The 25140-nt window shown below is 35.0% G+C and overlaps 2 protein-coding genes across 4 annotated transcripts in view; one reads left to right on the top strand and one right to left on the bottom strand.

Annotated features, from left to right (window-relative positions):
• Positions 1-522: 522 nt before the first annotated feature.
• On the bottom strand, positions 523-25030 carry LOC106880650 (integrin-linked kinase-associated serine/threonine phosphatase 2C). Of its 3 annotated transcripts, none has more exons than XM_052966423.2 (11): positions 24899-25030; positions 19538-19684; positions 17796-17913; positions 15275-15381; positions 14483-14576; positions 13152-13239; positions 10816-10937; positions 10514-10633; positions 8323-8404; positions 2332-2352; positions 523-729 (listed from the first exon to the last, which is right to left on the bottom strand). In XM_052966423.2, exons 1-11 carry the CDS (start codon positions 24927-24929, stop codon positions 646-648), a joined length of 1014 nt encoding a protein of 337 aa, XP_052822383.1. In that variant the 5' UTR covers positions 24930-25030; the 3' UTR covers positions 523-645. The 3 variants fall into 3 exon arrangements, with proteins under 3 accessions (XP_052822383.1, XP_052822384.1, XP_014786179.1); XM_052966424.2 differs by having other exon boundaries at positions 654-677; XM_014930693.3 differs by lacking the exons at positions 523-729; positions 2332-2352 and adding an exon at positions 6911-7108.
• LOC106880649 (CDK5 regulatory subunit-associated protein 3) overlaps positions 24995-25140 on the top strand; it is a 32282-nt gene continuing 32136 nt past the window's right edge. The window contains exon 1 of the mRNA XM_014930691.3: positions 24995-25095. The gene's annotated coding sequence lies outside the window, so the exon portion shown is untranslated. The remainder of the gene's footprint in view (positions 25096-25140) is intronic.

Below are 25140 nucleotides of genomic sequence, written 5' to 3'. Positions count from 1 at the left end.
GGGTGGGATGGGCAAAAATAATGTTGGTCTTCATGTTAATTTTTCAAAGATAACTACTTTAGAAAGATTTTTATGTATCATGTTTTGCGAATACATAAGCAAGGATGTTGTGAAAAATAGGGTAGTTAAAGATTTTCAAAGGGTCAATCATTGATTTATTGAATATCTAATGTTGAGAGTGACAGTGGAGTGTCTGTGACACTTGGGTAGAATAAACAACACAAGATATTTTTGTCTGAAAGTATTAATTTATATAGCTTAGTACCTCTTTGTTCTGAGCTCAGTTCACTCCAGGATTTATAAAGTAAGCAGCAATATTGTACCGAAGTTGATTCATTTAACAACAGCATTTGCACCAAAGTGAAATATTTACTGCTAAAGATGGTACTGCCTTTCATCCTTTTGTGGTTGAAAAAGTAAAGTACCAGTCTAAAGAAGAGGATTGGTAGAATTGTTAAAGATTCTGAATGAAATGCCTTGTTATATTGTTTTTTGTGCCTCCTAACTTTCTGGAGTTTTTGAGTGGTGATTTAATCCATCATTTGCTTAACACCATTTCTTGAGGCTTGGAGGCCCACAGTTGAGTAAATTCTGTTGTAAACATTTGATGTATAGGGAGGGTGGGGGACAGGTCTTTGGTGTTTGTCAAGAGCTTACTTCCACCAATCTCAGACACCCTGAAAAATCAAAATGGTTTTGAATGCTGCCTCTCTCATTGCTGATTAAATGCTAAAAAACAAACAAAAACTGGTTAATGAGAATGTTTTACTCTTTTTATTACTACAGTATGGGCCGAAAGTCATGCACCAAAATGTTGAACATTTCATTTATATCACATTATTATTCATTTTGATCTTCATGTACAAATACGTGTATTCATCATTATTTTATTCAATTTTTCAAAAATTGAAGCCTGTCTTTAACAATTCCAGAGCCTATTGAACTTACTTTGTGTGCGACTTTTGACCCACTCTATTTCTGTGGAAATACATTGCCTTTTATTAAAGTCTATGAAGGCAGCAAGCTGGCACAAACATTAGCATGCTGGATAAAATGCTTAGTGGCATTTCGTTTGTCTTACGTTCTGAGTTCAATTTCCGCTGAGGTCAGCTTTGCCTTTTAGCCTTTCAGGGTCAGTAAAATAAGTAACAGTTGACCACTGGGGTTGATGTGATTGATTTACTCCCTTGACAAAAACTGCTGGCCTTGTGCCAAAATTTGAAATCATTATTAAAGTCTATGAAAATATATGGAAATCAGTAAAATTCTTGTATGACAGTATAATTCCATTAGTTTACAAGATGCACATTTATGTCATAGAATTCTTAGTTCGACATTTGCAGAGCTATATTTCAACTGGACAAAGAAAACTAAACACGAAAGATTTCCATGTCATAATAAGGTATGATTTTCTAATAATTCATTCAAACAATTGTATTTTCAATGTCTACTTTTCTAAAAAAACGTTTCAATTGATATTCTCAGCAGATGTTTGGAATATTAAACTTTTAAATAGAATTATTTCATAAGCCATTGCTGCTAAATTAATTATATCACATTTGATAAGTTTGTCAAGTAGGCAGAGCTGACCTCAATGGAAATTGAACTCTGAACATAAGACAAACGAAATGCCGCTAAGCATTTTATCCAGCGTACTAATGTTTGTGCCAGCTTGCTGCCTTCATAGGCGTAGGAGTGGCTGTGTGGTAAGTAGCTTGCTTACGAACCACATGGTTCTGGGTTCAGTCCCACTGCGTGGCACCTTGGATAAGTGTCTTCTACTACAGCCTTGGGCCGACCAAAGCCTTGTGAGTGGATTTGGTAGATGGAAACTGAAAGAAGCTCGTTATATATATATATGTATGTTTGTGTGTCTGTGTTTGCCCCCCCCCCCCCAACATCACTTGACAACCAATGCTGGTGTGTTTACGTCCCCATAACTTAGCGGTTTGGCAAAAGACACCGATAGAATAAGTACTAGGCTTACAAAGAATAAGTCCTGGGGTCGATTTGCTCGACTAAAAGGTGGTGCTCCAGCATGGCCAGTCAAATGACTGAAACGAGTAAAAGAGTAAGTCATCGTCTATCTATCTATCTATTTATATAATACATTAAAAGTGATCTTAAATCTTGTAATGTTACCCAGCCAAACTGGCACATAATGGGAAAATAGTTTGAATTAAGTATCCCCTGAAATGTGAATACGAATGGAATAAAACAAGTTTCGCATAAATTGGACAAGTGGTTGTTGAGATATTAGGGGTTTTCAGGGTATAAATACCCAAAACAGTGCATAGTGGGAAAATATTCTGAAAGGGAAGAAACTCTTACCTTTTGATTAAACACAGTGACCTGACAATGAAAAAATACAATTTGTTTTTTACAGTAAATGTTTCTGTTTTCGCCTTTGTTAAACACAATATTTTAATCGTTTAGAAATATTTTTAAGTGAATGTGATTTCAAAAATGTAAGTTGTTTGTACACTAAGTATTTATATTTTAGCTTTCTTTAAACAGATGATATTTTAATGTTTTTAAAATTTTTTTGAGCATATTTTAAAGTGAAAATAACTTTAAAAATATGGTAAATATTTGGTAAAAGACCTGTTTATAACTTCAGTGTGAAATAATTTTTTTCCATAGGTTTGTTTTGAGTGCATTCAACATATCTCACCTCCAAAGATTTGGCTGCTATTTCTAGCACGCCCTGCTACCACGTAACAGCTATTTGTGATAAAAGACCCACAATACCTGTTATGTGATAGCAGGGCGTGCAAGAAATAGCAGCCAAATCTTTCCTTTTTCTGGGGAAAGGCACTATTTATGTGTAATTTCAATGTCACATTCGTTGAAAGCATGCAAAATAACCTGGAAAAGAAAAGGAAGAACTCACAAAACAAAACTTTGTTGCTGAGAAACTCAAACTTTCCAGGTGACCCAATGGTTCATAGATAGTCTAGTATATATATCTATATATATGTAGAGAGAGAGAGAGATAGTTGATGACTTGACAAACTTATCAAATGTGGTAGAATTAATTTAGCAACAATCTGTATTTACTTTAGTAAGTACATATTTGTCTTTAAATTAGTACTTTACTATTTAAGTACGTGATTCTCTGGAATCCTGGGAATTTATATATATATATACATATATATCATCATCTGCATATGGATGAGGCCAGCTGCATAAAGAAGTGCTAAGCTCTAATTGTGGAGGGAACCTGTGAAAGGGGTAGACCCAAGAAGACATGAGACAAAGTTGTAAGAAAGGATCTTCGGACACTGGGCCTCACTGAGGAAATGACAAGGGACTGGGAGTTGTGGCGATTTGCTGTACTTGAAAAGATGCATGAAGCTAAGTAAAATTGCTGTCATTCATACATTCAGGCTTATCCTTTACAGGTGCTGGTGCCACATGAAATGCACTTGTGCTGGTGCTGCAAGTGCACCTGTGTCAGTGGCATATAGAAAGCAACCAGTACAGTCTGTAAAGTGGCTGGCATTAGGAAGGGCATCCAGTCATAGAAAACTCACTACAACAGACAACTGGAGTTGGGACTGCTCTCTGGCTAGCCAGCTCCATGTCCAACTATCCAAGCCATGCCAACATGGAAAATGGATGTTAAATGATGATGATGATGATTTTAATGTTTGCTTTTCCATGCTTGCATAGATCAAATGAGTGTTTTTTTTTCTGCAGCGGATGCCTTTCCTGATGGCAACTAATGCCTGTTTCCAATTGAGGTAATAATCTCCCATCTATCAGCCCAAACAAAAATATCTTGTGGAGTTTATTTTGTCAGAGTTACTCTCAGCATCAGATATTCAATAAGCCACTTATTGACCCATTAAAAACATACACTCAGTAACACTATTTTCTAACAAAATGCATGATATATAAAACAAAATTGTCAACATTGAATTTCAAGCACTCTAATAAATAGCTACTCCAGTCTGTCCCTTGTGTATGTGCACTCATTAGATACTCGACACTCAGCATAGTTCGCAGTAATTTGTGGGCTTGAAATCACCTTAAAAATGGAGAACCAAAACGAACCTTGAGACCTCATACTTTTTTATTTTTAAAAAGCAAGGAAGTGGTGGAAATCTGCAGGAAGATATGTGCTGTGTACAGAGAGGTTGCTGTTATGCAATGTGTGTGTGTGTGCCAGAAGTGGTTTGATTTTGATCAGGAAATTTTACGGATTAAGATACACCTCGCTCTCTAGCCTGTTGGCCAACTGAGATTAACAATGACAAAATGAAGGAGTAAGTTGGCATCAACCCTCATTATACATCTAGGATGATTGCGATTATTCTCCATATATCCAAATCGCGTGCTGAAAACCATGTGTCAACAAGATTATCTCAGGTTTGATGTTTAGGTCCCACATCAACTGAATGAGATTAACTTCATCCAACAGATTTCCATCTGCGATTCCTTGCAAAAATATAAAGAAAACACTCCTTTTTAGAAGGGAATAGTAATGGGGAAAAAAAACAAAACATTGTTTATAACAATGTGAATCACAATCATGGAAGTGGTGGCAAGTTCCCACAAACAACCTTCAAAGGAGGACTTCACCTGATGAAGGTTATGACTTCAATCTGGTGGGATAGGAAGGGTGTTGTCTTTTATGAGCTTCTCTCCCACCCTTGGGCAGAATCATCAGTTCACATGTGTACTGTGACCAGCGATCTACCAGAAGTGTCCAACACTTGCTAATTGCAGCAATGCCAGACTACACCCTTCATATTCGCTTGATCTTGTGCTTTCATATTTCCACCTGTTTTGGTCTCTTCAAAATTTATTGAATGGACAGACTTTTAACTCTGAAGAGGATGTAAAAGTTTACAGGGAAGAGTTTTTCACCAGTAAAGACAAGAAATAATGGATCTGCCCACAAAATGGCAGAAGATACTAGAACAAAACAATAATTATATCATTGATTGAACAAACTGCTTTGTTTTTATAACTTGGGTCTTATTTTCACTTAAAAAACCAAAACGGATCTTCTGGCCAATCCAATATACCTCCCTTGGTTCACTCTCTAAATCCTTTCTTATTTTTCAAACAACCAAGATAGCGAAAGCCTCTCATCATGCGAATTAATCACTACACAATACCCCTTGCAAAGCTAATTTAAATAGCGAAAACCGGTTGGATTTTACAACACCCATTTAATATGTATATATTTATATAAAAAAAGATTAAACTATGCGAAACGAAGGCATTTTTCTTCACATTTTTCAACCTATATATATATATATATATATATATATATATATACACACAAGGGTAAGTCAGAAATTATCTGCACATTCGCCAAAACTTTTTCTAAGTTGGCCACACTGCCATTGTAATAAAAAAGGTAATAGTCTTGTGGCTATGTAAGATTTGATCTTGGTTGGTTCAGTTTTCTATCTTGTGTTATAGAGTAAACATGGCTGTTCCTCTGGCAGTGTGATCTGATTTCTTTCTTGTACTAGTAGGGATAACTGCTTCCTGAGCTTTCTCATGTTATTATTACTGTGGTTACTGTACTTTTGAAATATTTCATATGCTGATAATTAGGTCAACTAAGTAAATGAAGCTGTCACTTACTTCAAGGGAGACCTCCAAGAATTTGAAAGAATTTACATCTTGGGTCCCATTACTGCTAACTACTCTTGCACATCTGTCACAAATGAAGACCTCTCTCAGTCTGCCTCTGACTGCACACCTTGTGCATTGTAGTTTACATTGTGTACATTGTATGGAATTCCTATCTTATCTACATATTGAGCTTGCATAGCCATTTCCAGCTGGTAACAATTTTGTATTCTTTACTGTTAACCAAAACAAATGTTTTGGTTCAGTTAACTTCAAGATTCTAGACTTTGCTTCCACATTTGGAATTTCTCTAATTCTTTGACAAATTTAGCTATAGGAATAGGTCATTAGTAAACAGAAGTTCTCTTGAGCAGCTAGTCTTAAAGTCATTTGTTATGGCCAGGAGAACTATAACAAACAGGAGGTAAAGCATTGAGTTTTAGTGGATGCCTATCTGAAAGCTAAATTCATTGCTTAACTTGTTGCTGACAGCATCTCTGAACATGGCTCTTATATATCTTTCATTTATATCTAGTTTTCTTAACAGTCACTAGACTATGAAAGAGACATCCTGTAAAAGGTCTTCTCCAGATCAGTGAATGCTAAATATAGTGGTTTAATCTTCAGTAGTTGATTCACTAGTATGAAATAATTGATAGCATTGTGTTGCATCTCATTTAATTTTCTTCTTAATTAGTTGTGCTTTATCTGTTTCTGATACTTCTATAATTTGGTCCATCAGTTTGATGCTTCTGTAATTAGTTCTTTCCAGAGTATCACCACTGCCTTTGTAGCAGTTAATAATATTGCTAGACAACTGGGGAAAAATCACTCCCAACTGACTGATTATGCAAGTGATTAGCATGCATCCTTGGATACATTCAGCATCTCAGTGACTCCTCTAATTGCCAAGCTGCTTTCCCTACTTTTATATTGTTAAAATCTATTTCAACTATATTGTTACTCAATTCAGTAGTGGATTCTTTTTGTTGGGTCTATTGAAGGTAGTCCATCTTTCGCCCACTTATTCTCATTTAGCAACATTTGTGTAATGGCATTTTCATGTCTTCATCTTGACATCAGTGAGGATGTGTGCCACTATATTTGTGGACAATTTTCAATAATGCCCCGATTCACACTGACACTGCTTTGCAATTTGGAACACCTCACTCCGCTGATCTTCATATTATGGAGCATTAGCGAACCTCTTATTCTGTTTGATCAATGCAACTATGCATGGCAACAGGGTTTCACATATTGGCTATCTAAGTATTCTAAAACCATAACCAAACCAAAGAAAAGATGATAGTGCAAGTTGTTAATAAAATTATTTTAATAATCAGGGACAACAGAAATTAGAATTAAACTTAGTGAACTGAGAGATGGATACCAAAACTACCGTGACGTTATCAGCAGTGAGTCGCAGGATAGCTTCATTGACAAGCCTCTGGCAAGCTGCTTCATAGCGCATTTCTTCTGCACCTTTGGTGCCATTGCCTTCAATTGATTTATCCTAAAACAAATAAATCAACAGTGGAGTAAGTTTTTATATTTTGTTGACACATAACTATAAATGTATGAGCAAGAAGTTGATAAACTTTATTACCATACATATATTACCGATATATATATATGTATGCATATGTATATATAAATACATATACACAAACACTCATTTACTGTTGCTCTCCATAATATACTACCATCTATCACTTCCTCCGCCTTGTTGACTCCTATTTTTCTTTACCTCACTCCTCAAACTGAGCCTCACCATTGACTATGCCTCCACTCAGGTTCAATCATCTGTCCCCATCTCTAGCCATCTGTCATTCTCAAACCTACTCATCCTTGATTCTTTGTCCTTATTCTCTCTCATATCAACGTTCTTGTATTTTGAATGTATATGTAGACACCTCATCTCAACTAGTTATCTTTTTCTCTTTCTAGCTGGGATAGCCATGTATCGCTTCTACAGCAAGACACCTATTCCTATCCCTCTCTATTACTTTAGCCCCTCAACAGCCGTTACAAAGCCACTTCCCTCAATACTGCACCCTCACTCAGTTGAGGATTTTTTTTTCTTGCAAGTTACTTGGTAACCTCACTAGTGCTAATCACACACAAAAAAGCATTAAATACACTCTGTAATTAGCAAGGGCATCCAGCCATAGAAACCACACCAAAGCAGACATTGGAGCTTGATGTAGTCCTCCAGCTTCTCAGATCCTGTGGAACTGTCCAACCCATGCCAGCATGGAAGATCGACATTAAATGATGATGATGAGTTAATATTTCTATAAACCATAGTTATCCACTAGACATGCAGTGAGCTCAAATTTCTGTAATATTAGAGGAATAAGAAAGAAATCCTTTCAGCAATGCCATTTATATTTATATTACAATTAACTTTTTTCCAGAAGACCTGGCCCTTCTCTGCAGTTGGGTATGCACAATAAGATCTTCTTACCAAACTGCTGGAAGCCCAGTAGTTTTAACCATGGGACTTAATTTCATAACAAGACTAAATATATGTTTGTCAGGGATATGGATGTAACTATATTCAAGTATATAAATGTCTTTCCTGAAGTGATCTGTGAGATAGGGAAAATAGCACCAAAGTTTTAGATTTGGGTTACGGATCTCAGTTTTTAGTGATTCATTTCACAAGATATTGAGGCAAAAGACATATAAACTAGTTTCATAGAAATGGAATAGCCTGAAATTTACCTCTAAAACATTGCAAACAAACTGGATACATTCTTCAGCAGTTAAAGATTTCCAAAGTCCATCACAAGCAATGATAAAAAATCTGTAAGACAAAAAATTTAAAGTCATTATGGATATTCTGGGTAATTAATTTTTTTAAAGTGGATTCGTATAAGCAATAAAACAAGATATGTGACATAGAAATGTAATTTCTTTAAGTGTGTCTGAAGTGATGAAATAAACTGGAATGAAATAGCTAAGTCAGAAAAAAGAATGATTAAATAAAGGTAAGTTAGTAAACCCATTTAATATCTCTCTGTTTAACCCTTTCGTTACTATATTTCTGACCAAAATACACCCCTCATGAGTTTCAATCAAATTCTAAAATAATCATGAATTTAGACTAGTCTCATTAAACACCTGTAACTTTTTTATTTATCAACATATTAATGTGATATTTGGAACATAATTAAAGAAAGGGTTCTTAATCAATTCTATTGCATAATTTTTGTCTCTAAGTTCTCCACGTACTGGGGGAGGGGTACTGCTAGTGTCTCTCACATGTAAATATTGGTTCAGCTTCACAAATCGTACTCGTTCATAATACTGGAAATATATTCATCGCCAAAAGGTTCCTGATCGCTCCAGTAATTTGTTATTCTGGGTAACTGTTTAATACCCATAATAATATTTATGGCAAAAAATGCCCGTATTTCATCTACAGTTGCAGGAAACCACAAACTATCTTTTTTTTCCGGTTTGTTTACATTCTGCGTAACGGTTTGTTTCCGCAGTAATCATTTCAAACAAGCATGAAAAAGAAGTCTAAAGGTTTCGCTTCCTGAGAAAGACTATGGGTAGACCCTGTTTCCTCAGAAAAATTGTTAATAAAAATATTTAAAAAATCTTTTTCTGGTGTAAAATCATCCTCCCTGTCGCCGTCGCTGCTTTCAGAATCGCTGATTTCAGTTTCGGATACAGAAATATCCGATTTATTATCGTTCACCACGTGCTTTTGTAGCTCATTCATTCTTTTCTTCGATATCTCCATATCTTCTGTTGAAAAACCTTCAAATTCGGAATCACTGCTTGATAGCATGAAACTCCTCTCCATCTTCAAAGTTGAAAAAAATTAACGCTGCAAAAAATGTGGAAAAAAAATCTTCCGAAATTCACTGAGTTCAAATATCACGCCAAACAATGTCGGAGACAATAGCTCAACTGTTTGCAAAGTGAAATCAGGTGTTTTAACGAATGTACTAACGAAATTTGGGTTCAAATATACATTTAAATAACAATAGGCCGGGTTACTCTCATGAACCAAAATATTTTTCGGCCGGCTACGTCCGGGTTAGTAACGAAAGGGTTAAAGAATATTTAGATGAACTTGGAACAAAGTTTAAATTTCTATTTTGATGTCTCTCTTTAAAATGAAATTAAGAGTAAATGCGGTGGTGGTCTGCATTGGTAAAAATGATGCAACAAAGTTCATGAGTTTGGATAAGTTAGTATATCATAGGGAGAAGACAAATCTTAAGTTTTTGGATAGACTAAGAAGAAAAAATTTTTTTTCTCAGACAAAGAATGTCTCCAAGCCTTCATCAGCTATCTTGGGGAAATTTCGAACCTGGGTTCTCATTCCTAAGGTATTTTTCGATATTATCATTATTTTTATTATTATTATTCAGGTCACTGAATAAACTCAATTTCAGGCAGTGAAAGGCGGTGAGCTGGCAGAAACGTTAGCACACCGGGCGAAATGCTTACAAGTATTTCGTCTGTCTTTACGTTCTGAGTTCAATTTCCGCCGAGGTCGACTTTGCCTTTCATCTTTTCGGGGTCGATAAATTAAGTACCAGTTGTATACTGGGGTCAATCTAATTGGCTGCCCCCTCCCCCAAAAATTTCAGGCCTTGTGCCTAGAGTAGAAAAGAATAACATCGTAAAATACCTTAGGAATGAGAACCCAGGTTTGAAATTTCCCCAAGACACCTGATGAAGGCTGGAGAGTATATCAGCCAAAACGTTGTGTTAATAACAAACAATTTGAGGACAAATATCCGTCAAATGTAAATAATTCCTCATCTCCCAAATATAGAACTGTATTAGTTATAAAATACTTACTAATATATAATTCTAATTTTCTGTCCTATTTAATATTTTTCAATGCAATTTAGAAATGAAATTAGAAAAGAAAATGGAGTATTTTTACCGATCATTGTCAGTTAGCTGGCATTTCCTAACATCAGGTACACAGATGACACCATGATTCTTATATTGTCCGTCTCCTAGGGAACGAGAGATCTCTAGAGTACCCATCACACGACCATCTCTTTAAAGTATAAAAAGAAACATCAACAAAATAAAAAAGTAATAAAAAGAGAGTAAGAATAATACATTGTAATATATAATAGATGATGAAATATGTTTTAAAATTAATTTTGAACTTAACCAGACATTAAGTTTTGGATGATTTTTACCAATAAATATTTCAGATTAAATCTGATATATTACTTAACATGGCCTCCAGCCTTTTGAATTCGCATTCTTTCTTCATAAACAGTCGGGTGGTGTTCAGTAGTTAGTGGTACTGCTACATACTGTTGAGTATTTTCTTTGTATCGACATAATATTGCCTGAAATTAAGATATAAATACATGTTCATGATACTTTTAAAGGTCCACAAGAATATGAAGTAAAAGAAAATTAATTCAACATTGTATTGCATAATGTAAAAGCAAAATGAATTTACTTAACATTTTGTTGTAATCAAATTAACAATGATTAATTTTCCTCAATTATAATAAAACTTAAACACTATTAATAATGAATATCAATATACCAAAATATATTAGAGCTGTCATTATAACTAATAGAATCATTGGAAAGGATTAACAGTAAAAGAGATAAGTTATGGTGAAGTCTAAACACAACAAATACAGGCTATAGATGGTTTTACCATCTCACACACACATAGATGTATTAGGCTGTCAAGAAAGTTCTTGTAGTTTTTAACCTCTAAATTCAGATGCACATATCTCAGTTTGAACAAAACTTTATTAATCGAAATAAACACCATCAGAATCAACACACTTTTGCCAACGCAAAACAAGTTTATTTATGCCAGTAGCGTAAAAATCCTGCATTCTGGTGGCGATGAAGTCATTGAAGGTGTGTTTGGCATCGTCTTGGTTTTTGAAGCATTTCTCATGCAGGAAGTTGTCAAGGTGCTTGAAAAAGTGGTAGTCGGTATGCCTGGTGAGTATGGTGGATGAGGCAGTTGTGTGACGTGCGGCCACGCGTTGTCGTGGAGAAGAATTGGTTCTTTTCTATTGACCAATGCTGGCTGTTGTTAGAGTTTCTTACGCATTTCATCCATTTGCTGACAGTACTTCTCCGCCGTCATGGTTTCAACTGGATCCAAAAAGCTGTGATGGATGAGACCAGCTGCAGACCACCAAACAGTCACCATGACCTTCTTTTGGTGCAAATTTAGCTTCAGGAAGTGCTATGGAGCTTCATCGGCGTCCAACCATTGAGCTGAGCATTGCCGGTTGTCTTAAAGAATCCACTTTTCATCGCAAGTCACAATCTAGTCGAGAAGCAGGTCATTCTTGTTGCATAAAAGAAGGGAAGATGACACTTCAAAACAGCATTTTTTTGGTTGACATTCAATTCGTGAGGCACCCATTTCTCAAGTATTTTTGTTTTTCCAGTCTCTCTCAAGTGGTTGGAAATTGTATACGTTACGTCTAATTAAGAACCAAGCTCTCAAACAGTTGTGTGTGGATTGGCTTCCACTAAGGCTCTTAGTTGATTGTTGTCAACATCTAATGGCCAACCACTATGCTTATCATCTTCAAGACTCTCATCACCACTATGAAAATTCTTAAACCACCATTGTGCTGTACGTTCATTAGTGGTTCCTGGGCCAAACACATCGTATATATTGCAAACTGTTTCAACAGCTTTTTGACCTAGCTTGAACTGGAATAAGAAAATTGTGCGAATTTTCTTTTTGTCCATGTTGTATTTAACGTTCCGGAAAAAATGGCTTAATTAGTCAAAAAGAAAAAGAGTAACACAATTAAAGAGAGGGAAAAACGGGCTTTAAAATGATATATGATGTCAAAGTAATTTAACGAAAATTAATTTGAAAATACATCATTTAAAACCAAAATTAAAAATTCCGCAAGGACTTTCTTGACAACTTAATAATATGATAATGCTAATTATGGGCCATTCTGTACATATGAAAATGAACAACTAATGAGAAGACTGAGCTAATATGTTAATATATTATTTCTCAACCATGTTAGCAGCAAATATAGCAAGTTGGAATCTGGATAATATATGAAAAGCTTTAGTAATTCATGATACTTTTAGAAGCAAAAAATGATTTTAAGCATATAGAAATATTACTATGATGGAGTACATTTTATAAAGCTATAATTAGGATTTATTTTACTATAGGGTCTGATAAGCTATCGCTCACAATAGATTTAGTCTTCTCCATCATAATATGTTAATGAATTAAGTTAGCAATATTTGGATTTACAAAAAATATATGTTGTTATTTATTATCAAACAAAATTGAACTCATTTCACATTTTAACTGTGATAGCATTAAATATAAGAACATTTTATTTACAAACAGTCAGTCCATCACAGACATTGAATTTTATAGAAGAAGTCTTAAATCTTACAAAACTCTGATTATATCTTCTCATGCAAAAACTTTCAGTTAATCTCACAATCTAGATTTAAAATCAATGAACAAACTATTTTCTGAGGTTGAAAATAATCTGTCATGTAAATGAAAGAATGATGAGAGTTTGAAAATAATTTACCTTGCTGTCTCCTAAGTTGGATATGTACAAGGTATCATTTATTGCTAATACAACTGTTGCAGTGGAGCCATCTTTCCATGCTGGTTTACTAGAGAATACAAAATAAACAAGAAAAAAAAAAAAAAAAGCTTGATTTTAGAAGGAAAACCACAAAATATACAGGGTAACCATAAATTACCGTTATCATTTGAAAAATTCAGAAGGAAAAAGAAAAATAAGGATAACTCAGCAGAGTTTATTGGAAAACATAGGGTAAAGACCCCCTTCAGTCATGAATGACCATGGGATTGTACCTAGAAAGTTCCTTTCCTAGGCACAAGCCTGGGCAAAACTGTTTATGGAAAACCAGCAGTTGCCCATGCATACCAGCCTCCCCTCTCCATGCCACTGATGTTATCCAAGGGAAAGGCAAAGCCAATATAGCTTGGCACCAGTGACATCACAACTCATTTCTACAGCTGAGTGAACTGGAGCAACGTGAAATAAACTGTCTTGCTCAAGAAGACACAGCACAAAACCTGGTTTGGGAATCAAACTCACTACCTCACTCTAACCACTGAGCCATGCACCTTCACATTGGGAAACAAGCAAACATAAGTTTTATTAGAAATACTAGAACTATTCTATGTGGGCTCTATTGGTTGCAAGCAACCAATGTCACACTAAATTGTGGAAGTTATAAAGATAATTTACGGACACCCTGTATATTCCTGAGTTTACACATATAAGAAATTGAACAGAAACTTCTGCAGTATTATATTTGTTGTAAAAAGTGGCATAAACTAAAAGGAAATCCCCACCCATTAAAATGCACTATATAACTTGGTGCATTTATAAGAATTACAATCTAAAAAATACAGTAAAAGTAAAAAAAAAAACAATGAACACCAAATAACATATTGAAACAGTCCACTCAGAAAAGTGTTTGGCATTAGGGAGGGCATCTAGCCATAAAAACCATGCCAAAATAGACCTTGTCACATGGAAAACACCCAGCCCATTCTGTAAAGTGGTTGATGTTTGGAAAGGAATCCAGCTGTAAAAACAATACCAAGACAGACAGTGGAGATTCATGCAGTCCTCTGGTTTGCCAGCTCCTGTCAAACCATCCAACTTATGCCAGCATGGAAAACAGATGTTAAATGATGATCAAAAAATAGTAATAAGAAACTCTTAGGCTAGTCATCATGCAAATCAACTCTGAGGAAGAAACTTCCAGAGAATTACTTTCTAAGACAATTCACCAAAAGAATTTACAAAACTGTTATATTTCAAACATCTAAACACAAAGGAGAACTAAAGAATATCATTAAGTAATGGAAATAAATTACTTTTTAGCAGCAACTGTCAGATAATCTCTGTCCGTCTGTTTGTAGGCTTCAATAAAAGATCTTTTAATTTCCTTTTCCACTTGTTTAATATCACCTGAAAATATATCGCATCAGCAATAAATACATGATGTAACAATAAAGGGTATGTATTTTTCTAACGCACATCAAGTATAATAAATATAAATGTTTATTTTATATATTTAGATGGACTTAATTTTTGGAGAAAATACTAACCAAATATTAAATAATAGTCACACGCTTAAGAAATATGAGAAAATTGTGGGTGGCTAATATATATATAAATATATACACATACATTTTATTGCATGTTTATTGCAGTTGTACAAGATAAATACCAATGTAGAGGCTTCATTTTCAGGATATAGTTAAAGAATAAATAAATCTCCAGGTGATATCATCAGTTCTATTAGACTAAAGCTATTAATAAAAGGTGAATGTAGTATTAATGTTGGCAAACTAGAATGATATGTTAAACAGAGAGAATTTAATAAATTGGAAATAATATTCCGAATAATTACATTACCAAAATGTTGAACTCAACAACCCGAAGTATCAGAAGACCTTGCTATTTGACAAGTTTCTTCCCAATCATGGATAATGAACAATAAAATAATTATAGAACTAACATTTTTTTTTTAAAGTTTCATTTTTTATATTTTTTTAAAAAGTTATTTTTAAATAAAAGCTGGACATGAAAATGGGAAAAGATTGAAAGATTGTTTTGTTCCAAAGTAGCAGTGGTTTGCAGCAGCCTGATGGGCAGTATATTACCCTTGGGAAAAACTGTTCTCAGATTCTTGTATAAGTGTTTGGAGGCAAAGCATGCGGCTCGGGATCCACCATGGCCATCAAACACACCATACACTGCCAGTCTGCAACTAAAAGAAAAAGATAATAAAAAAAAAAATGAATTGTAAATATACAAAGGCAAGAGATAAAATTATTTATAAAAGTAAATGTATTTTACTTATGAGGAATATTTTATCTAAATTCTAGATTTTCCTTATCCAGGTGGTCACAGAATTAAATTCTTAAAAGTTAAGCTTGTTTCTCAATCACATGGTTTCTGGTTCAGTCCCACTGTGTGGCACCTTGGGCCAGTGTCTTCTACTATAGCCTTGTTACAACGTGGTTGAACACGTGTGTAAGAATAGTATTACCCAAATAAATATTTGGATATGGTTATCTTGAAATAACCTTTCACACAATTAATATGTTCACAGAGAACGCACTCCGAACTACTCCAAACGTAGCTACAATATTAAACTAACACAGTAATCCAATACGGACAATCAATGCTGTCAACTACCGACAGTTCCACACAGTTTCTTTATTTTATTGAAATGCATTAGTCCACTTTCAGTCCTGTGGTGGGGGGTCAGGATTCTTCCACAACAAGCCTTGTGAGTGGATTTGGCAGATGGAAACTGAAAAAAGCTCATTGTATATGTATATATCTATATGTGTGTGTGTCTTTGTGTCTGTGTTTGTCTCCCCACAACTGGTGTTGGTATGTTTACATCCCTGTAAAGACTGATTGAATAAGTACCAGGCTTAAAAAAATAAGTTGTGGGGGTCAATTTGTTTGACTAAAACCCTTCAAGGCGCTATCCCAGCATGGCCACAGTCAAATGCCCGAAACAAGTAACAGATAAAAAATAAAGTAACATTGATTTCTTAAATAGGCAAAAGGCCTGAAATTAAGCAGAAGTTGATTATATTGATATCAGTATTTAACTGGTACTTATTTTATCAATCCCAGTAAGGTGAAAGACAAAGCTGATCTTTGTGAATTTGAACTTTGAAGTAAAGAGTCAGAACTAAATACAGCAAAATATTTTGTCCACAATTCTACCAATCCAACAACCATTAAATCATTATTTATATGTTTTTATGATACTTTTCAAAAACTAGAAATTTAGTATTTTAGATCCAGTTGCTATTTCTCAAGATCATTGGCTAGGTGCAGGCAGCTTGACTGTATGGTCTAAGTTCATTCCCACTGAAACATTCTGGACAAGTGTTTTCTTTTATAGCCTTGGGCTGACCAAAGTCTTGTGAGTGGATTTGGTTGACAGAAACTGAAAGAGGCCTGTTGTGTGTGTGTGTATGTATATATATATATATATATATATATGTGTGTGTGTGTGTATGTGAGAGTATATATATATACCAGTGCTTTTTATGTGGCACCAGCACCAGTGCTTTTTGCATGGCATCATCACCAGTGCTTTTTATGTGGGTGGGTGGGCCTTCTGAGTACAGCAATGTGCCATATATCTCAGTTCTTTGTCACCTCTTTTGTAAGACATAGCATTTTGAGAATGGCCTTCTATATTTCATCATATCTTACTGGGTCTCCCTCTTCCACAACATCCATCCACTTTAAGTGATAAGCACTTCTTTATGCAACTGCCATCAGCCATACACATTACATAATGAAACCAACACAATCTCCATACAATTGTGCTCTATCACATATGTACACCGATACTGCATATCCAGTGGAGCATACCAGCTTCATTCCACTCTAGTTTTCGCATGGCCTCTGCATTCACACATCTCACTACCAAATAGCATTGCTATTCATATACATGCATCATACAATCTTCCTTTCACTCGGAGAGAGAGACTTTTGGTTACCAACAGAAATAAAAGCTCTCTGAACTTCTCCATCCTATTCTTATTCTAGCAATTACATTTTTGGTACATCTCATCCTCTGCTAATTAGGCCACCTAGGTTGCAGAAATTATCTGTTACTTTCAGAGAGCCTCTGGGACATTTGAGGAAATCAGTTTCTCATGAATCTATAGTCTTTATGGCTCTTGTACATCTTCCACATACAAACACGACTTCCTCTGTTAACCTTCCTACTATTCCACTGCACCTCTTGTGTGTCCATAGCTTGCACTGGGTACACCAAATGAAATTTCTACTTACACCTTTCTTACATATTGAGCAGGGCCATTTACCTGAAGGAGGTAGAGTCTTGTCTTATTTCTTGCTTACTAGAAACTTGGTGTTGTCTGAGTTAACTTTAAGATCCTCTGATTCCAGGTGTTTTTTCCACATTTGGAATTTTTTTTCTTAGATGTTATAGAATATTTGGATTATTTGCATTGATATTTATGTAAATGCTATTTGACTAAAAGACAGATTACAGTAGTTAGATATGTTTATATATCAAATATAAAGATGTAATGTTCAGAAAATATTTTGGTTGTATCATCCGCTATTCAATTATTTTACATGTATATTTCAATAATTTTTAGAAGAGAGAATTAAACTTACACAGATGGATGTAGATCATCAAACTCAGTAGCAAAATCATCAAGTACAATATGTGCATCTTGCATTTCATCTCTTTCTCCTTTCATTTCTCTTACATAACCTTTTAAATAATAATTAACTGAAATGACAAAGATGAAAAGTGATAAATAGATAGATAGCTAGATAAATAAAAAGATGGATGGATAGATGGAATGGATGACCAACTGTAACTGATATATTATTTACTTTTCCTAGTACTTATTCCTGTAAAGAATGTAGTTAAGCAGTTTGTTTAACCAAAATTGATCAGGGGCTACAAAGCAGAGAAGGAATTGAGAGATACCTAATAAGAATTCTAATTGTTTAGTCAGAGGAGAAATGGTAGTGCTCACATGCCTTTTCAATGCCACCAAGACTGGTGGAAAAAATATATGCTCAGACATATAGTCTAAATATCTGCAACAGAGTGCACTCTGATAAAGGCATAGAAGAACCACAGAAAGTGGTATTAAAGTGGGTGATAGTTTAACATCATCACCTAACAGAGTGTTCCTCTTTTTCTACCTAAATACAGGAAGACTTCCTGTATTTGACAATTTCTGTTTACCAAATTTCACTCATCAAGACTTGGTCAACACAAGGCTATGATAGAAGACACTCAATCTAAGCTGATGTTCAATGCAAGAAAAATTTAAAGCCAGAAAAACCCTTACATGTTAGACTTAGAAGGAATCTGGTATGTTAGCAATGCAGCTAGAGAATAAGAGTGATACAATTTTAATAGGAGAATGAAATAACATTTCCTAACTCTCAGGTAATCTAGTAGTAAACACTATAATTCATATATAGTTTACTATCTTTCACTTCAAAAGATAGCAAGTTTTCATAAAAGCTGAAATTTTAAAGAACATGTATTTGTTAGGTTATATTGACTATATATGATTTTAAGGAAATTACTGAAAACAATAAATTTTTAGCAAGTCTAAACTGAAAAGTATTAAAACTGGAAAATATCAACAGAAGACAAAGAAGAATTATGAGGTTTTCAATAGGGAATAGCCAGGAGGAAGGAGGGTATTTAAGTTCATTCGTGTTTCTTCAATAAAGAATGCACGAAAGGATAAATCTTACTTTAAGTAGCATGCCAGTCTATTGTAAGAATATGTTCAGATAATTTTATAACTGTTACTAAAAACTAGGATTATTGAAACCAGCAGAATGACATGTGCTGTTTATTGAAATACTTGTAGTGGATTTGAATTCTCAATTTCTATGAGTTGATAGTCTGTTACTTTCATAGTACTCAGTTAGTCCATTTATGAGAATACTAATGTACAGAACATATTAACTGGGTAAGGAATTGCATGGATGATTAAAGAGAATGAAAGATAATAGTTAGGCTGTTCAAATTGAACATAAAATTAAAATGCATAATCTCTGAGAATGCAGTGTTATTAAGTAGCTTAGAGTATATATAATATACATTGAAATATAGTAATATTGGGCAATATCATTAATTACAAAGTGACAGAATCAGTAGAATGCTTTTCAAAATGCCTTATGGTATTTAGTTAAGATCCTTTATGTTGAGAGTTCAAATCCAACCAAGGTCAACTTTGCCTTTTAATCTTATAGGGTCATTTAAATAAAATATCAGTAAAATATTGGAATCAAACTTAATCAGTTAACAGTACACCTCCTGCTAAATTTGTAGCATTGCACCTATCTAATAAATTATTATCATTATTATTACAATGACATACTTGATTGTCTTTGTTTAGCTGCAGTTGCAGACACTTCATCTGCAGATGATTGTGTGGCTTTCCTTTTTGTCGCTGCACCATTTGTTGTTTTAGTTTGTTTCTCTTCATTGTTGCATTCTTTATTTTCCACTGAGTTGGACTGGTGACCTGGCAGTGAGTCAAATTAATAACAAATTGAACAAACACAACAACAAAGATAATAGGTAATGAACGAGAACAAAGTTTTTTAAATAGGATAATAATTGCAATTGGCTTGTTCAGTAGACCAACCAGATCAATTTGTGCGGATAGCTCTCTTCCAACGGTGTTACGCGAGACTTGTCTCTTTCAAATGCACAAAGACACAATCACTACACATGTCATGAAAATAATATAGCATCCCATCAACTCCAAACATGAACAACATGCAACAAGAACATGCTAGGACTTACTATCACTGAAAATCTTTACTGACAAACATACACACACTCAACATAACTAAGACAAGACTTCCTGTTTAGGACCAGGAAATACTTCAGCTCTTAGCAACTACAAACACTGTATGGAGCTCAGTGAGAACAGCAATAGAATACTGCATCCATATCTAGGGTGGTCCTGCTTCTTTACATCCAGACATTCTAGACTGCATCCAAAAAAGATGGCCAGACTGATTATTATCAAGTAGCCAGACAACACCAGCCTCTGACCTATAGACGTCCTCTGCCTTTTCTAACACTATAGTGACTGCTGCACTTAATGCTACCTCTGCCCAGGCATTTTTGGTTCACACATCTCTTTTCTGGTCACTCTACACTGAGTTTGCTCCATCCTCCCTTCTGAACATTAATTGTCTGGAATTCTTTCTCAGTTCATGATCTCTAAGTGGGGTGGGAGTATGAAGGATTATCGTAGCCCAACCAGCAAATTCATTCTCCATGCTGGCGATTGGCAGTTCACAGTAGACATATGATAACTAAGAGGGTATGTTACTTGCCAAATGTGTTTCTTGGGGGTTACAAAAGGAAGTCTTGCCACCCAGAACTAGATCTACATCAAAATCACTCAGATATTATTTATAAAATTGAAAAAAAAACAACAAAAAAACCCCCAGCTTTCTTTCTTTGCTACAATTACAAGAATATAAAATATTTAAATACGGTAACAAAGACAATGCATTTAATTCTCAATCTGTAGTCTTTATGGCTCTTGCACATCTTCCACATACCAACACAACTTTCTCTGTTAAACCTTCCTACTATTTCACCACACCTCTTGTTATGGCCTGACGGGCCATAACCAACAGCTACAATAATTCTCGCTCTCTCTCTAAATATATTATTGACTGCTATTTCCAGTAAATATTGGTGCCTTGTTGTACCACTATCTTTTATATATATATATCAGGTTGGTGCAAAGGTAACGGCCAATTTGCCAGAAAATAGTTTTAGACATTATTTTTTAAAATAGTGCCTCTTTCAATGTTTTCAGAATGTTACAATGAGTAATTTATAGATTTTTCTTTCAGATTCTAATTGTAATTGCCACAATCTTCTGCTATATTCGCACCTAAGTCTGTCCCATCTAAAGATCACATTAAACATGAGTTTCATAAAGGTGTCAATGCAAGCACAGCAGCAAAGTCTCCTCAGAGAGTTTATGGGGATGATGTAGTGAGTGAAAGAAGTTGCAGGAGATGGTTTTCTCATTTCAGAAGTGGGGATTTGAGTTTGAAAGACAAGCCAAAAAAAGGTCATTAAAAACAACTTGATTCCGAAAAGTTGAAAGCTGTTGTCACAGAAAATCCAACCGCTACTTGCAGAGAACTTGCAGAACAGTTTAACATAACCCATACAACTGTTCTATGCCAACTGAAAAGGATTGGAAAGGTTTCAGTGGTTGGAAAATGGGTCCTGCATGAGCTGTCTCCAGAGAATCTGCAACAGCGTGTTGTTTGTTGTCAGTCATTGCTTTCACAACACCTTAAGGAACCATTTTTAGGAAGGCTTGTTACAGGTGATGAGAAGTGGATACTTTACTCTAACGTTAAGCGCCGCTGATTGTCGATCAGGCGAGAAGGAAGACCTGTTCAACAACCAAGAAGACTAGTTTGATAAGTACCAACGCACGAAACTCTCGGGCCTTCAGTTACTCTGTTACTTCTGCTAAATATATAGATATATATATTATATATATATTTATAGAGGCCATAGGCCAACAAGTCTTAGGATCTGATGATACACCATAATGATACTCTTTATGGTGAGAAACCAGGAATATATATATATTTATATAGTAAAATTCTGTAACAGCAAACGACATATAAAGTCCCCCCCAATATATGAGAACTCCTCGACCACCTTCTTTTAGCTCTAACTCCCATGCAAAACTGAAGTGTCAGTCCTCTTATCCCAAACATATTTGTATATATTTGGATCAGGACAGAAAACCCAGCCATTGGGCATTTCTCTTCACCAAAAGGAAGTCTTTCTGCCAATGGTCCCTAACTTTTTTTGTCTTACTACCAAAGAGTCCTTTTATTTGAATGAATTTTCCCATGGATCGCAGGCTTTTAAAAGTTTTGTCCACTTAATAGGCCAATTTTACCAACCAAACTTGTTTTCCCAGTTTCATCTCCCTATTGAAAGATATATATAACTGAATATTTATACATTTCACACTGCAGCCTTTTAAAATTTTGAAACAGAGATTACATACTAACTTTGTGGACCATTGCTCTAAGCCTGCGTTTTTCAAACTTTTTTGTCGCAACCCATTTTATTTATATCGCGACCCACTGAACCACTGAAGGAATCGAACTCGGAATTTTGGGGTTAGTAGCCTGCGCTCTTAACCCCAAGATTCCGAGTTCGATTCCAAGCAGTGACCTGAATAATAATAATAATAATAACAACAACAACATCATCGAAAAATGCCTTAGGAATAAGAACCCTGGTTCGAAATTTCCCCAAGACACCTGATGAAAGCTGGATGGTATATCAGCCGACGTTGTGTGTCAACAACAAACAAGATGGGACAAATATCCGTCAAATGTAAATAATGTAAATAATCGACCCCAGTGCTCAGCCGGTACTTATTTTATTGACCTCTAAAGGCTATAGGGTAAAGTCGACCACGGCGAAATTTGAACTCAGAACGTAAAGACGGACGAAATGCCGCCAAGAATTTTAATCGGCGTGTTAACGATTCCGTCAGCTCGCCGCTTAGTCGACCTTGAAGGAATTTGAACTCAGAACGTATAATACGGACGGGTGAAATGCCACTAAGCATTTTTGTCCGGAGTTCTAACTGTTCTGCCAGCTCACCGTCTTGATAACAATAATAATTCTTTTTAATAAGGTGGTAAGCTGGCTATATTGTTAGCACGTCGGGCAAATTATTTACAAGCAAGGTAATATTGGCCAGAAATGTTTTTCAAATTCGTCTGCCGAATTCGACTTTGCCTTTCATCCTTTCGAAGTCGATAAAATAAGTACCAGCTGACCACTGGAGTCGATATAATCGACTTACTCCCACCCCTGAAATTGCTGTCCTTGTGCTTAAATTCGAAAACAACACTAATTCTTTTTAATTTTGGCACAAAGCCAGCAATGTTGAAGGGCGGAAGAAAGTTGACCGCATTGATTCCCCCAGTGCTCAGCATCGCCGTCTCTCCATTTATAATAAGCTTCAGTCAATGGAATTAGAGCTATCCTTTGAAATATTCCATCTATTTTGTTTAAAAGCTATTATTTTTCATTTTTTGCTGTTATTTCTCTTTGACTAATTTTATTACTGATATACGATATGTTGAGGATTAGAACGTGCTTGTGAATAAATAAGTAAAAACAACTATATTTCTATCTTTTGTGCTTATCATTTATGCAGCACAAAAGCTCCCACTTAGAGTAAACATCTACTGTATATTATACAATGTTGGTAACATAAAATAAAAGTCCAAAAAAAAAGAGGAAAACAAACAAAATGCACTACTTCTATTTATATAAATATATATAATCATGTTGTTGTTGATCTTAGTTTATGTAGATTGAATAATTGCGCTGTGGTTCTGCCTTCATTAGATACGATTTTTATGTTTTCATGGTCATGGCTATGTCATTAAAATATTTGAACCTGTCTTTTAATTAGGAATCTTGGATAATATGAATGATTTACATTTGGTTATTTTATGCCTTTTGGGCATAACTACAGGGTTTTACCCCCCAGACTTTGGGAGGTCATAACTTTCAGAAAAATGAATATTTTTTAATGAAATTTTCTATGCATATAGTATTTGCTATGTAGAATCCGAATATACAAAAATTTCCTTTGAAAGTATTTTGGAATGGGGGTGGGGGACAATTTTCGGAAATTCCAACAGAGTCCACTTAAATTCTTCTTAACTTCCAAGAAAATTAATATTTTTTCGTGAAATTTTCTACAAATATACCTTGATGTATGTACATTTCGAGCATGTAGGAAGGAAACTACTTTTGTATATTCGGATTCTACATAGCAAATACTATATGCATAGAAAATTTCATTAAAAAATATTCATTTTTCTGAAAGTTATGACCTCCCAAAGTCTGGGGGGTAAAACATTGGGTACTACTAAAGCAGCGCGGACCCGAACGCGCAGTCGCGCGTCCGCGCTAGCTAGTCGTGAGTGGTCGATCCTAACCCTAACCCTAAACACGTATTCATTTGCACACGCGGGTTAGGGATAGGGTTAGGGTTAGGACCGACCACTCAAGACTAGCTAGCGCGGACGCGCGACTGCGCGTTCGGGTCCGCGCTGCTTTAGTAGTACCAAACCCTGTAGTTATGCCATGTTTTGTTTAGCTTTTCATTGGATCCGCTTACTTCGTCAACATCGTGTTTGTTCTTCACTAGAGTTTGGTAAACAATTATATAGCTATAGGAAAAAAAAAAAAAAAAACTTTCTGCGTATTATGACATCTTGTGAAAGTATAATGTAGTCTGTATCTGAGTTGAATCAAATTATTTTCTTTTTCGTAAAGGAAATCTTTACTATTATGACAAAATTGCTTCGTCCCAGGTCGCTACGGACAGTACAGATATATTATGAATTGCGTTCCAGGTGTGACAATCTCAACTTTTCTCGGTGTAGTGTTTTACTTGACACACTGTCGTTTTTTTAAAAGATAAATAAATGTGATTTGAAGGAGATTGTGCTGCAATTTCTAACAGGTCAAATAACCACGTAGAAGCTTCCTCGTTGATTCATTTATAAACTAAGATCTAAATCAAATTTCATTAGGTAAATTACATATATATCAATAAACCTAAAGTATTTATACTTCATAACATAAGAAAGAACGAACATAATAAATATTTTAACAGTTCAATAAAAATTCATATCACCTGGCTCCGGTAAATCTCCGAAAAGATCCATTTGAAGACTGAGAGATGAGGAGAATCAAGGAAAGATAATTCATGTTGTGCCAAGGGAAATAATTCAGTCTGTTTAGCAATCGGCGGTCCTGATGGCGATGTATTGTTGATGTTAGACATACGACATAAAATTTACTGAAATTTCATATCTACTCTTGCTGTATAAGGTCTGTTTCTTTTGTTATAATTTAATAATGATTTTTAAAATAAGC

The sequence above is a fragment of the Octopus bimaculoides genome, chromosome 3 (genome assembly GCF_046866305.1).
Source record: "Octopus bimaculoides isolate indiv1 chromosome 3, ASM4686630v1, whole genome shotgun sequence".
Lineage (NCBI taxonomy): Eukaryota > Metazoa > Mollusca > Cephalopoda > Octopoda > Octopodidae > Octopus > Octopus bimaculoides.
The sequence above is the reverse complement of the archived record's forward strand: the minus strand, read 5'-3'. Positions and strand labels throughout refer to the sequence as shown.

Bases quoted from the DNA above. Each gene is read 5' to 3' on its own strand.
- LOC106880650 (XM_014930693.3), bottom strand. From the start codon at position 24,929: ATGGATCTTTTCGGAGATTTACCGGAGCCAG. The intron at 19,685-24,898 runs GTGATATGAATT...ACTCACTGCCAG, and splicing joins CGGAGATTTACCGGAGCCAG to GTCACCAGTCCAACTCAGTG. The intron at 13,240-14,482 runs GTAATTTATTTC...TGTATTCTCTAG, and splicing joins CTGACAGTTGCTGCTAAAAA to TAAACCAGCATGGAAAGATG.